Below are 15,239 nucleotides of genomic sequence, written 5' to 3' on the forward strand. Positions count from 1 at the left end.
GCTTCTACCATGATCACTAAAATAAATTGTGACCCAGAATTGGCTAGGCCAGCAGGTATTACTATTATTATAAACATATTTTTGTTCTTTTACTAAATGAAAACTTCCTGCAAATTCTGCATGTAGCCAGTTTACAGTCCTATCACTCTTGGCATTTTTCTAATCTTATTCTCCCCTGCCTTCCCCTCTTATTGTTTGTTGGACCCACTTAGTGTGTCATGCCTTAATTTAGGCCCTGATTCTACAAGTACTTATGCACACATTTAACTTAAGTATATCAATAAACCCATTGAAATCACTGTCTTAAGACTAAAGACTTTGGTGTGAGGGCTGTCTTTTACTGTGTTTATGTTATAGCAATCAGCAAAATAGGGTATATGATGGTAAAAGAGCACAGTTGGGTCTGTGAGCTCTACCTTGTATAAATAATAATTGTAACAAATATTAGTTAGAATAAAGAAACGTGTAGAAATGGAGAGGCGTGTACCCTTCTATACACAATAATTGTGTTTATAGTTGAAAAATGATTGGAATAGACTTGGGTTTTATTTGTATTTTCACTTTATACTATCACATAGTATATTATAGTAGAACAAACTATGCTGGGTAATTTGAAAGGAGTTTGTTTGTTTAGATCCAAAAATGAAGATGTCTACTGTCCCCCCACTTGGGTTAAATTCAAAATAGGAATTATATGTATTTCTGAGTGGAGTAGTATTAGAAAACTAGAGCTCTGCAAAAACCCTGTATCCTCCTGCCATTTCCAGACATTTTCTGCTTTTGTTTCTGTTGTCAATCATTTCATAAGTCGTGAGCATGCAATATAAAAAGTTTTGTGGTTCATTTGTTCCATGTTTCTGGTGTGTTTAACACCAGCAAAAGCAACTGAATTTCTACAGGCCTGCCACGGGTATTACTCATAAAATGAGTGCAAACTGTAACATATATATGGCACTGTCTGGGATGCAAGTGTAAAGGAGGAACTTTCTAATATGGCAAAGCAATGGATGTAATTCCAAATGAAACTGACACTGGAGTTTGAGCCTTTTAACTTTGAAAAAGGATACATTTCATATTTACAGTTATCCTTCTTAAAGACTGTTGTGCTAAATGCTAATTTAACGCGAGTCCATCCAAAAAAAAAAAGCATATTTAACATGCTTTCAGCAAGAGGGAGCCAAAGGGACATTGCTTAAAAATCAGACTATCTCCTACAGAAGCATCAAAAATTTATTTAGTTTTTCTCCATTGTCTCAAGTGGATTGGATTTGGGAATAACTCATTTTTATATATTATTTATATAATACTGTAGGTTTATGTGCAATTTACAGAGTTTACTAAAAGACTCATTCCCTGACCCCAGCAGCTTTAAAAGGTAATTTAAATAAATCTTGTTTATTCTCTGAAGAATATCTGATGTTTTTTGTTTATATTTTATCCCTCTTTTTTTCTTGATGACAGTGTGGCACCTGCTATACAGATTGGAAGGAACCATGCTTGTTGCCCATTCCGCTGTTGAATAGGTCAGCTGGAGTGCTCTTTTTACCATGGCATATCCTCCCCCAGGAGACCAAAGGAAGCAACACTATGTAGTGCTCAGTCTCACTAGTGTAGTAAATTAGATTTCGAAATCTGTTCCTACGCCTGATTTTGGTGTGTTTATTGTTACGCTACTAGGCCAGTCATGCAATACAATCTTAAAGGGACACAGTCAGCTTTTAAAAATCATGTTTCTAACAGCTCAGATTATTGATTTTGTAAATAAAAAAACAAATATTTCCTTTTTTTCTTTTAGTTTTTCTCTTATTCAGTTGACAGCACTTAGTGTACAGTCAGCTTCAATCTTTTCTGTTTGATCAGTTGCACTTCCTTCCTCATGTTCTAGCATGATGCTGTCACTTCATGCACTGCTCTGGGGATTGCTCCTGTGTATGTTTTACTCCAGGCACCTTTGAGAGTAACAGAAGCAGCAAAAGAGCAGTTGAAAATGAAAAGGAAGCATGCAGTCATTCTCACAGACAGGGAGGATTTGGCGAAAGCATACATGGTGGCTTTCCCCAAAGGGCCTTTCCAGAAAACAGAAAAAAATTAATTTTTTGAAAACTGGTTTAAAAGCAAAAATCAAGATATACCTTTCTGTTTCTAGACAGAGTTCCCATTGGTTTCTGAGGTTTTTAAAATTTAGTTTAAAAAGACAGTGCCAACTTGATTTTTTTAAAATATGTTCTTTTTTTTTTCTTTTTACTGGCTTGGAAGTGCTCTTCTCCATGAGGGACAGTAAGATCTTGCTCATCCCCCTCCCTCTCGCAGTATAAGGTAGAGCCAGTGCTAATACTTCACCAGAGATTACTGAAATATTTATTGTTAACTTGGGAAATGTGTTGGGGTATGGGGGTGAAATGCATTTTTATCCTGCTGCATCTTGGTCTCAACTAACTTGTGTGTTCATAACCTGGAGATGATTCTGGTTTTCAATGGAGATTACTTCGTATAGAAATGACGTTTCTTGTTTTCTTGCTGAATGTCAGAAATAGTTTGTAAGATCATAGAAATTTAAAATCCACCCCAGAAAGAATTATGTAGATCATGCTTCCAAATTTGGACATTATATAACAATATCCCTAACTTTTTTCCAGTCAGGAAATATTTTACTGCGGTTTCCCTCAAAATTATACACTATTTCTGATTGGCGTGTGTGTCTGAGGGACTTGACCCGTGGGAATTTTTTTCCCCCCCAATATATAGAAAAGTGTTAATTCAACACCGAGGATGAAATATTAAGCTTTCAAAAGTGAGGTGATTATAAAAGTTAAGGATGCTCTCCCTCAGTTTTAATGCATAACAATTTATTTTGCCTTAAGGGTTTCCACCATGCTATAGCTTCTGGGATACAGATAAATAAGTGATCTATCAATTCCCAGCCCTAGATTTAAATACAAAGATGACACTCACGCTGAGCATGGTCAGATCATAGATCCTCCAAGTAAAAGCTGAACTGTGCTAAAACAGAATTTATATCTGTGTGCAGTATTTAGGGTTAATGTATTTAAACAAAAATATATTTGTCTCGGACGCTGCAAGAAGAAAGACAAGATACCAGGAATGTGGCCGAGTCTGCTGGGGTAGGTGGGGAAGGGTGGTGGATTTAGCTGTGTCATGCTAATGGGCTCTCTTACACAATCAGGGAATCTGTGTCCTTTGTACATCACTCAGAGTCCCTGGCTATGACTGCAGCCTGGTGGTTGAGAACAAGTTGCATGGTTGCTCCATGCTCATCAAAGTTGAGTTATTAGGAGGACAGTCCTTTTACTGTTGTGCATATAAGAAACAATACCCCGCTAAATATGTTTATCTGTACTATTGCACTTGGTCACCACTATCTACATTCCTTGTACATGTGTATGCACATGTGTGCATGTTTGTGCCGCATTTGTCTAAAGATCAAGACAGTCCCTAATAAATGTAATAGCTTTTAGGAAATAAGGAAGAAAGGAGGGCAACTGTGCCCTCTTCCCTGCTTCTTATTTTCTCATAATTTCTTACGACTTTTCTTGATTATTAGACAAATCTGGCAGAAATGTGTAAGCAAAAATGGGAACTGTGTATGGAACACAGCAGGGTATCATGGCTTAGCACTTCAACAGAGTATGGCAGTTTGAGAGCCTGCTGTTAAACTAAAGAAAATGAGCAGGCAATACTTCTCTTTAACCAAATAACTGACTAAACAACTTCAAGCCTCAGCATGGCTATGAATAAAATAAAACCCTAGACTCAGATCTCAATCAAAATAATGTTTTGTAATTAAAGCTATAGAGAAGCAGCTACTAATAAGCTCTGTAGAAAAAGATTTTTCTTTGGGGGAAAATTGGTCTGAGCCATATTTTGTTTAATGATCTAAATTAGATTTTAAAGTATTGTGATTAATTTTAGATATATAATTTGTGCTGTCGGTTTCCTAAAATATAAAAGTAATGTCTTACTCAAAGCTACATTTAAAAGAAAAATTCCTTTCTAATAATTTAGAGCAATACATTTCTGTATCCCTGGTTTGGTTAGTCGGTAGAAAATTGCAGGGATCTCCAAAGATTCCTGGAACAAAGATGCTGTATGACTCTCCAGGTAGTTACAAACCTTAATATCTTGCTTCTTTTTATTATTTTGTTGCTTGTGATTATATACTGAAGGAGTCTTCAGTAGCCTTTCTTATATGCTGCTTATGATGTAACTTGTTAACTAGAAAGCTGAATTTATTCAAACTTTACATTACACTAAGGCTTGTATGTGACTTTGCAAAAGTGAGATAATAAACGCCTGTATTATCACATGTTAAACACTGATAATACATTGTGTACTATACCGTGCACTTTAAATGAAGACGATCCCTATCCCAAGGAGCCTCCAGTGACGAGTCCAATTGTATAGTTTCACTTTTCTAAACATTCAGTGGTTTAGAAAAGATGTGATCTGGTTTTTTTCAGCCCTCTCCTAAAGATTGAAATTATTGTAAATTTAATATAAACAGATTTTCAGAAGAAAATCTTATGATATAATGGAAGGAAGGAAGGAGGCTAGGGGGCAGAACTTTAACACTGGTACAATGTATATGGAAGCACGGAAAATTAGTCAGTTTCAATGGTAAACATTCTGTCAAGGTTATTAATCCTAAAAGTTGACCTACCTTGAAAGTCTTCCCTTGTTTAATTTTAGTTTCTTGGCTCCAGTAATATTTTTTAAACAAATTTTGCATAGGCACAACATAAATAAGCCAATGTATGAACATTATGACACAGGATTGGGATTTTTTGTACCAGTTTTTGTGAGGGGCGCACAATAAATTGGATTTTTAATTATTATGGTATAGTAATGCCAGAATATGGTATATGATTGATCTTTTCAAAGATAACATCAGTCAGATTTAAAAAAAAAAAAGCTTTCAAAGCAAATTAATGTTTAGGCTAGCAATCTTGATAATAGCGCTTAACTGCTTCAGTGCAATATGTTCATTATACACATTCATAAATGTAGCACATATATTGTGGCCCTCTGAGTATAACACTAAATAATAACATAGTGTGGCATCACCCGAGACTGCATCAGGTGTAGCGTGGAGGAGGTTTCATATACTGATTAACTACTGATTACTTTTATTTTTTATTTTCTCCTTGTTACTTATACATTTTTAAAACTTTTGCAAAATTAAGACTAACAATGAAAAAATAGTTATTTCAATATACTGCTCAGTATACAATACACAGTATCGAAAAGTGTTAAATATAAAAATGTTTTTAAAAAATAACCTCCCTCCATTTGGAAATTAGTTTATTTTTCTTAATGGAAGGAACATCATTTATTAGTCCAGGAACAAGTTCACACAGTTTTTACATCAAGCAGTTCCAGCTGAAGCTTGTTAGTGATTGCCTTCCAGATTTAAAAAAAAAAAAAAAAAATCCACACTGTAGTACACGAACTCCTATTGTTTGGAGATAAATAATCTGCTCATCCCCTCTGTAGATGAGAACAAAGAACATAATAGTACATCTGGTTTATCTGTTAATAGAGCAAAGATTAATTAAGCAAGTACTGCACAACCTCTTAACTTCTGTATCTAAATCCAGCTTGTATATGTGACAGATTTAACATATCTTTTAACTATTTGGTATCTGTGTACATAATTCTATTCCAAAATGCTCTCTATTTCATAAAAATAAATTTGGGGACAGTGTTAGGATAGGTAGTGGACATATTTATGCTTGGATTAGGTAGAATCAAAGGGTTTAGTGGTAGATTTTATAGCTATAAATCTGTATTCCTCTGTTATATTCCCCATAAGGCCCTATGGATTTGTAAGCATTGCTGTCTGCCATGATGCAAAGACACAAAATATGATCCAGTATTCCTGGTGGAAGATTCAGATATAGTGTTAGATTCTTTTCCTGTTTGGTCCATGCTGCTTCCTGCTGTCTTGTTACTGCTCCCCACTCCTATTCTGTACCACTGAGATACTTGAGTGCCTTTGTTGCATCATATTTAAAATTAGTTTGTAGTTTATCTGCATTGGGAGGCACCTATAACAATTTTGGGTGCTGTCAAAAATGAAGTACAAATGTGTATATGGACAACTTATTTTAGCACAAAGGGGTAACAAAATGGAATGTTCAAGAATGTATTTTATCACGTGACTAAATATTTGTAGAGATGTATTTCTGCTTTGTCAAGTACAGTTAGTCACTGACTTTTTTACATGACCGTCTCCCCCCACCACCACCAAAAGACCCTCTGCTGCTTTCTATTCATTTCATTGGGAACAGCGGGCCTTGACACAGCACCATGGACAAAAGAAGCAGCTGCAGTACGGTTAATTTGGAAGGCAGGATTTTAAAATATGAAGCCTATTGACAAAAGAATGCCCCTTCATAGATGGTGAATAGTAAGAATTGGAATAATGTAGCTGTTTTTCTTGTAGAGAAATTAACAAATATATTATTTTGGGGAGTGGACTTTGGAAGATATGGAGTTGGAAATTAGAGTAAATTTTCACTCTGAAAAGTTTATATACCTGGTAAACAGAAGTAAAAGATTACAATTACTGTAGCTTGTTTAAAAATATAACATTGTGACAGAATATGAGGCTAAGAAAAATACAACTTTCTGGTTTCCCATGACAACCTAGAACTTGATCCAAAAAAGTGAAGCTTAATTGTCTTGTCCTGAATGCAGCAAGGTGCTGATGTTCCATTAAAAGTCCTGCAATAGCTGGGCAGCATGTCTGACCAGAGGATGATTGTTGTTTATTATTTTCAGGGTTGAAAACTGTGCAGAAAGTCTCACGGTACATAGATGCTGTACAAGGACCCTCATCTAAGATCTTGTAGTCTAATTTCACTTATAATGTAACAAAGGGGCAACAAAACATTGGGATAGAGATGGAGAGGAGAAATCTAGAGGACTCTGCAATACAGTTATATGGTGACTTAAAAGGATGGGCATAGCATAGTTCAGTAATCTAAAAACTGCCCTCCACAAATCTCAGGTTTCCTGTGAAAGCCATTGAAGGACCAGAGAAATCAATGACTTGCACTCCTGACCATCCCCCCCTCTTGTGAATTCATCCTGTGGACTGACTTAACCAGTTGTGCTGCACAGTGTAATTTGGGAAGGGACACACTATGGGTGGTGTTGCACTGCTGGGTGGCCAGTATCAGCCCTCCCTTTTAGGAGGGCTGCTGTTGGTTAACCCAGCAACAAGCACTGGAACTCTGGCAGTTCAGAAGTGTGTGTTGCTGGCAAAGACCATACTTCTCTGGGAATCCCTGGGAGAAAGATGAGCCATAGCTTTGCTGCTTTTAGGTCAAAGTACAAGCCTTATGTCTTTGCGTAAGCCTTCTCTCAATAACGGTAGCAGCAGAAAAGCCTGGCAGTGCCTCCTGAAAGACCATACTGAAAGTGATCCCACTACAGGAAAACATAGTATGAGGAAAAGGTGGAGAGACGGGTCCCTTAGTTAAACTGAAATGTTATCTGTGTAAATGGGGCATACATATAACTGGTGCACTAGAAATGCATAGATGAATTAAAGGCCAGGCATTTCTCAATTGTTTAAAGTTTAGAAAGTAAAAAAATATATAACTTTGATACCTTTTTATTCATAACTAACTATTTTTAGGCACAGTTAGTAGCTTAAATAAAAACTGAAATGTTTTAATACAACTTTTGATCATACAGACAGAATGCAAATACAGTCTGTCTGATTTGGATATATTTGTCATGAACACCTGATGGGGCAACCTTGAATATTTGAATGAAGATAATCTCAGTTGCCCTGCTGCTATCCACATATAGAACACTAATAGCAGATTAATAGCAATAATTCAGAGTTTAATTTTTAAATATTCCACTTCTTTGTTTTATATATTAGTATTTGTTCTTGCAATATAATTCTAAATACAAATGGTATGTATGGATGTTGTTGTATATGCAGACATTTCTAGCAAGTTGTGATAGATTATTTTAACAGTGTAAATTCAATATTAAAAGATATTTATAGATCTGAAGAGAAGTAATTTTAGTTATTGGAATCAATTTAATGCAAATAAAATGTACATATTAAATTCATGATTATGTAGTATACATATTTTATAAATTTTTCTTTCTAATAATCGAATGACCAGACTGAGTAGCCTGTGAAACAAAATGTCAGCTTCTTCAAGTGGCAGTGAATTCAAATGCTGATGAATTTGGCTCTAATGGGAGTGATGGTAGCAGGGGCATTGATTATAATTGATACACTAGAGATGTAAAAGCCAAGTTGATCTTGTTTAGTGACTGGATAGTGGTGAGTATAATTCAGGGTACCTGTGACCTAGATAAAATGGACATGTTGGTATACTGCTACTTAGGCATCAGAGCAAGAAGCATGAAAGAGAATGGCCAAGGATAACTTGAAGAATAATTTTACTAACTATTACTACTACTAAAGTAATAACTTTACTTATTATAACTGATATTGAAAACAAAAAGATTGACTGAAGGATTGCTCAAAAGACATGGGCAGAAACCTGAAGACTGTTGATCTTTTTCAGCCTTTTTCCTTTATTGAAAAGCACTTGGCTCTGGAAAACTGTTTGCAGCAGCTATTTTCTAGCCTGACATGGTTTCTAATGGATGCATAATGCTGATGGTATAGGGAGAAGCTTTGTAATAATTTGTGTGAATGTAATGCTCCTGAAAGATGCTAGATTGACATAATCTATTTATGGAATGCATACAGCATCACAGAGTAATCTCCTCTGCATTGTATTTTCTAGTGTCTAGAAGAATCATCAGGTGAATTCAACCTCCATGCCCATTCAGCTTTTGGTTTCTCCTGAGACAGATAATGTAGTTGTCAGTTAGTGACAAATGAGTTGTTGTTGAAAGTGATCTGGATGCTTGCACGCTACAAACTACTTTTTGAGACTATCAGAGTAATTTCATAAAACACATTAAGCTGCTATCAGAAATAGGAACTTTTGGTCATACCAGACTCATCTATCTAAACAAATGTGACGTATAAATGTAAGGTTCTTTATACCACTACCAGTTCCCTGAGCTATGTGGTCCACTTGTCAAAAGCTTAACAGTTACAATTTGGCAATGTATTGTGTAGCACATTACCTAGGAGACTATGGTCGTACCATAATATAGTGGCTGACAGAAAACCAGGAAATGCATGGGAAAAGTTAGCATATACAAACCAAAAGGTCTGGAAAATATTCATGCTAATACCTGGAGCCAGATTATGATCTTATTCACGTCGACTAGTGCTTTACACCAGAAATATCTCATTTTAAATCCGTTGCACCTCTTGTGGAGTAGGGCACTACTTAGGGGCTGACACTGACTTCATTGGGGCCAGGATTTCAGCCAGTGTGAGTAAAGCTATTAGGATTTTTTTATAGTATTCAGCACCATAGTATCAAAGATAATTTAGCTGATCTCTTAAGAATGTACTGAACATTAACAGGTTTCAGAGTAGCAGCCGTGTTAGTCTGTATTCGCAAAAAGAAAATGCATCCGATGAAGTGAGCTGTAGCTCACGAAAGCTTATGCTCTAATAAATTTGTTGAACATTAACAGTCACTTTGAAACATTCATGGATGACTGAGACTTCAGCAAAAAAAAAATATTTAAAAAAACAACAAATGTGGTGAGTTTCAAAATGAAAAGTGATCATTGCAATTAATATCCAATTAATTTGTCTTCATTCCCTAGTAAAACTGTGAATCACATTTTTAAAAATATAAACCAAGTGCTGCTAAGCACCCATCTTCTGGAAACCAAATTCCTTTAATGTGTGTCAAATTGAGCAAACAAAAATCAAGGCATCCAAAATGACTAGTCACTTCAGAAATTTGTGGCCATAGAGAATAATAGCAACCAGATATATATAAACAGCATGGATTTGTAGAGAACTCACACTAGTATGATTTTTTTCATAAATTATAATATTTAATACAGGTTATTCTGTCCCTTCCTTGTGTGTGCATGTGTTTTTTGGCGGGAATGGAAGGGGATAGCTTTGCTTCTGTTTTCTTATCAGTATTACATATTGCTGTGAAACTAATGAAGGCCAAAGCTGATAAATTCAAGCAAGTTTTTGTAGAGGAAAATAACCTGAAATAGAACTATTAGTGAGCAATACCTGGAAAGTGGTTATAATGGAAAAAAAAACCTAGGGACGAAAAGCAGCAAAAACTGGGAACTAAAAGGGACTGACTATAGTCAGAAGAAAGAGTAAAGGAAATGTGCATACATACTTATTAATGTGTGCTTGGTGATGTACAGCCTAAGAGAGATGATTTCCCCACCCCCCAAATTTTGACAGAATAGCTACAGAGCTGCAATATAACTGTCTACAAGTATTTGAAGGCTGTAAGTGCCAGAAAAGGAATAATTTAGAAGTAATTAAATGAAAAATTAGAGGAAAATAGCTTTTAATACCATGAACAAGCTTCAGTCAGTGGTATCTTAAACTATTTAGTAGTCTCCCATGAGGTTTAGTGGAAGACTCCACTTCTTGAATCATTTAAAATGACACTGGACAAAGCACACACAAATATACTTTTACTAAAGCGTTCTGCATTGGGGGGAGGAGAAAGAAGATGACTTAGATACTTTCCATCTCTAATTTTTATGATCACACAGTATAAATTGACAAAGTAAGCCTCATAGTTTAGTAGGAAGGCATAATTTATGTAAATTCTCTTCAGAATAGGCATTAACCTTGATCCTTACTTCAATTCTGCACTAAGTCTTGCCTTTGATACAGTAATCTTAATTAAAAGTGAATATTTCATGATTTAACTCCATCCTCTCACCACAAGAACAATACTGTCTCCTCAATATTATGAATAAAAATACCATCTATAGAAAATAGTATTGCAAACTTCAAATTATAGGTTTGCATAAGGTGATATATATTAATAAAAATATCAAAACTTAGGGTTTTTTAACTGAAAAACTAACTCTTGTCTTTAAGATTTAAATTTTAAGAGTTAGGTTTAAAATTAGAAATATTTTTCCTTAATTTGACCTCTTAAATAAATATCCTGAATCAGAGAGAAAATGTTTGTTCTACTAGTAGCCCTTGTACTTTCAATGGGAAGTACCACATTGATGAAGTTTTTTTGCTAGTGTTGACACAAACATACGATCATATTTATTTGTTTTTTTTAAACAGTCAGTGCCATCTGAGTATTACTTTCCATTTCATGCACTCTTGAGAGTGAGAGAAGGTCTTTTCAGCTTAATTTTATCTTTTTAAGGAGTTTGTAGAATGACAGGTCAGGGATTTGGAAAGAAGGAAAATGAGCACTGAAGAGTTTTCACTTTGCTCCTGTATTTTCCCCCTTTGATTTTGATTTTGTTTCAGAACTTTTACATTAGTCTTAATAAACTAGCACTATTCTGAGTAGTATTGATACTGGTTGTGTAAATGGTGCACAAAGAAAGATCTTCTTGTCATAAGGGACTGTGCAATTGAAGTCACTACTAAACAAATACAGCTGTATTATTTCAAAACGCACAAATTCAACACTTCGCAAGTGGGACAAAGACAACTGGGGAAGAGACATTTTGTTCAAGCTTCTAAAAGCAATTTGCAAGTAATCCAGAAATTAAGTACACAAAATTATTTGGCAGAATAATTTTGTAAACCTTTTAAAATCTTATTTTTCCAATTATACTGTTAGGAAAGTTAATATGTAACAACATCTAATAAGTATTGTAGTGATATACAAATGAGGAGTGAACAAGCTGTCTGGGTGACAAAAATATTCAGTCTTGACCACTACAGATATGTTCACTAAGAAAGGTTTAGGGGATAGGATCTGCTATTTAGAAGTGACTATACAGACTTAAAAACACACAAATTATACAACTTAGTTGTAACCCTGTCAGAGGTCAAGGAAATAATCAAACTATTGGAAGTATGCCTGTTATTTCAAAGGATTCAGTTCCACGCTAGAGCTGATGATGGTATTAATAGTTTCTGTAGAAATAAAGTTGTGATTAAAATCTAATGCCTTGATTGGGATGAGTTTATTTTGCCTCTTTTTATTAAGTAGCTGATTTGATTGAGCTTTTGAACTCTGTGTATAAAAGCCCTGGAGTCTATGGATATTTGAGGAGTTTGGACTAACCAATATCAATTATTTTAGACTTCCCTCCAACTAGCTGCTAGATTTCTTATTTATTTAAGAATTTTCTGATCACTTTCAGGACCTGAGAAGTTAATACCTCCTGACCTCATTTATCTATTGGTCAGATTCAAATATTGAGCTACAGCTATGATTGGTTATAGTGGTCGCTCTTAAATACATGTCATTTACTATTACCATTATTTGTACAGTTAACTATATTTAGAATTGGCAGAATGATTTTTTTTATAACTTCAAATAATATCAGTGTTTGTTTTTATCAATTTAAATTTTCACTGTTGTAGGAAATTTTTTGGGGGGTAGATACTGACCCTACACTTTGAGCTTCAAAAAGTTAAAGATTCATAAATCGTTAAAGCACAAATTGTCAACATCATATGCCTAAATATCCTTACCTCAACAAATCATACGTGTTTCTACTATTCATTCACTAGTCAATTTAAAACAAGCCTAATTCAAAAGCCACCTATATCACTAGAATTTGCCTATAAAGTCTTCCGTTCCCACAGTTAGGAGGTGAGAAATAAAATTATATAATTATATTGGGCTTTTTTTAAGAGGTACTGGAATGTGCAATCTCTTGCTAGAGCCAGCAGATTATTCCAGTTTTCAAAAGCTCTCCAAATTGTGAGCTTATGGCCTTATAATAGTACAGAATGTTGAGCTGCCCAAGTCGGGCTTCGGAGAGGCACATGCAGTGTTTGTCTTGAACTTTTTTGAACAGGCTGAGTGATCTTTCCACAAACATTAAAGTTACTTGCTCTGTGAGTATATGTAATGCCATGCTGGACATGACAGGCAATGACTAGATTTTACTTCTGCAGTATTCAAGTGCTGTTGCACTGTCATGACAATGCACTTCACACACCATGTACAAGTCAAAATTGTGCTTGAATTCTTACTGTGCCAGGAAAAATGCAGAGAGTATATTCCTAGTCACTAAAATTGTGTGACATCTGAGCCTTGACAAATGGATCAAACACTTTACAGTTGGAAAAAGTGATCCTGATCCATAGTGTCTCTTGGGTACATTGCAGGATATGGGTGCCTTTAGTTAACTTTGAAATTCTGATGTAAAAGCATTCATTGCTGATTAAAGTAATTGCCTTTTGAAGCCCATTGACTTGAGTTCCACTTCTTTTTTAGGTTTCATCTAAATCAGCAATAACTTGTAAACATCACAATTAAACGGTGTATCAATGCGGTGTATCAGGGTGCATTTGTGTCCATTTGCAAATGAAACCCTGGGGATTTGTCCCAAAAATACATGAAGAAAATATAGCTTGCAGTACCATTCTCACTGGTTTCCATTGTTCTCAACCATCCGGCAAAGTTTCATTGCCTTCTTTGAGGTGGCTGCATCCTCTTCTTCAGTTGGAGAGTCTGTCACAGTCCCAATATGCATGATTGAATTTTGCTGCCTTAAAACAGGAAACACAGTGTAAGAGTGCACACGCAAACCTGCTGGGCTCACACTGTTGATCACACAGTATTTAAAAAACACTCCCCTTGTCCTTGGCAAGTTTAAATATTTCTGGAAAATATACCACAAATTTGGTCACATCATGGAACTCAGTTTTGATTGCAATGAACAATAGGTACATTCAATAGATGAGCAATACGTGGAACATGCAGCACATGTGGATACATTTCTTTTGAGATCTTTACTAAGCATTGCATATACATCACAGAATCACAGCTAGTTGCCACACTTAAAATCTGAATACCTTGCCAGTCCAGCCAGGAATCAGTTGGCTATTCTGTTGTTTTTCCTATAGCTCCAAGCCTCATGAGCCACATCCATTTTGGTTTACACAACAGTATACATGTAACCTATTCACAAGAAAGCACGAGCATTATCACATCTAGAACTTCCAAGGCCAAGTATGGGGGAAGTATGTTAGGAAAGGGAGGTGAGTATTAGCTAGGTCTTGAGTTTGTACTTAACCTAAAACTTTTTCTTTCCTTTTTATGTTGCTAATACTAGAAGATATTGAAAGGGGAGAGAATGGCTATCTCTGGAAGAACCCACAGGCCTACAGCTGGGGTCTGAAAGGTTCGAGACCGGCACTGCTTCCTTGTCACCATGGGGGGTGTAGGCAGGGTTCCCCCCAAGAGGCTATACATTGCAGGAAGTCCTGCCCTAAGGGGATATGAGCGATAGCCCTCAATCATTCCCTGATTGGCTGGCACTCCTGTAGCCCATAGGATGGTTTAGATTAACAAATACGTAGAAGCTAGGTTTTGAGCTAAAGTTAGCAAGTGTAGAAGAGTATAACAAATTGAAATTGCTAGTGTGGGAAAGTTAGAGTTAGCCAGGATATGACCCAGGGTTATGTTACCATTACATTTTAGATGTAACTGGTTTGAACAAGGTTTTTAATGTGTGTTTTAAGAATTGTGAATGTTTTATTAAAATTAGGGCTGACAAGCAATTAATTGCACTGTTAATAATAGAATACCATGAATTTAAATATTTTTGGATGTTTTCTACATTTTCAAATATATTGACTACAGGTACAACACAGAATACGAAGTGTACAGTGCTCAGTTTATATTTATTTTTGATTACGAATATTTGCTCTGTTTAAAAAAAAAAGTGTTTTTCAATCTCCTCATTTCAAGTACTGTAGTGGAATCTCTTTATCATGAAAGTTGAATTTTCATGAATTTAAAAATGTAGAATTATGTAAAAAAACCAAACACACCTGCATTCAAAAACAAAATAATGTACAACTTTAGAGCCTACAAGTCCACTCAGTCCTACCTCTTATTCAGCCAATTGCTCAGACAAACAAGTTTTTCATTTGCAGGAGATAATGCTGCCTGCTTATTATTTACAATGTTACCTGAATGTGAGAACAGGCATTCCCATGGCACAGTTGTAACCTGCGTCACAAGATATTTACATACCAAATGCCCTAAAGATTCATGTGTCCCTTCATGCTTCAACCACCATTCCAGAGGACATGCGTCCATGCTGATGACCTCAAGGTTCTGCTTGATAATTCAAAACAGTGCGGACCAGTGCATGTTCATTTT

General features: G+C 35.5%; 1 protein-coding gene across 10 annotated transcripts in view; it reads left to right on the plus strand.

Moving 5' to 3' along the window:
* The window catches only part of ORC5 (origin recognition complex subunit 5), a 134,228-nt gene that overhangs the window by 74,885 nt on the left and 44,104 nt on the right, over positions 1-15,239 (plus strand). The window contains exon 14 of one of the 10 annotated variants that reach the window (XM_043497370.1): positions 1,462-8,449. The exons of 8 other annotated variants lie outside the window; for them this stretch is intronic. In XM_043497370.1, the coding sequence (XP_043353305.1) occupies positions 1,462-1,593 (132 nt within the window). In that variant the 3' untranslated portion in view covers positions 1,594-8,449. Of the gene's footprint in view, positions 1-1,461; positions 8,450-15,239 lie in introns of those variants that run through there. One more of the 10 variants, XM_038420216.2, reaches the window with a different exon arrangement.

This window comes from Dermochelys coriacea, chromosome 1, assembly GCF_009764565.3.
Source record: "Dermochelys coriacea isolate rDerCor1 chromosome 1, rDerCor1.pri.v4, whole genome shotgun sequence".
Lineage (NCBI taxonomy): Eukaryota > Metazoa > Chordata > Testudines > Dermochelyidae > Dermochelys > Dermochelys coriacea.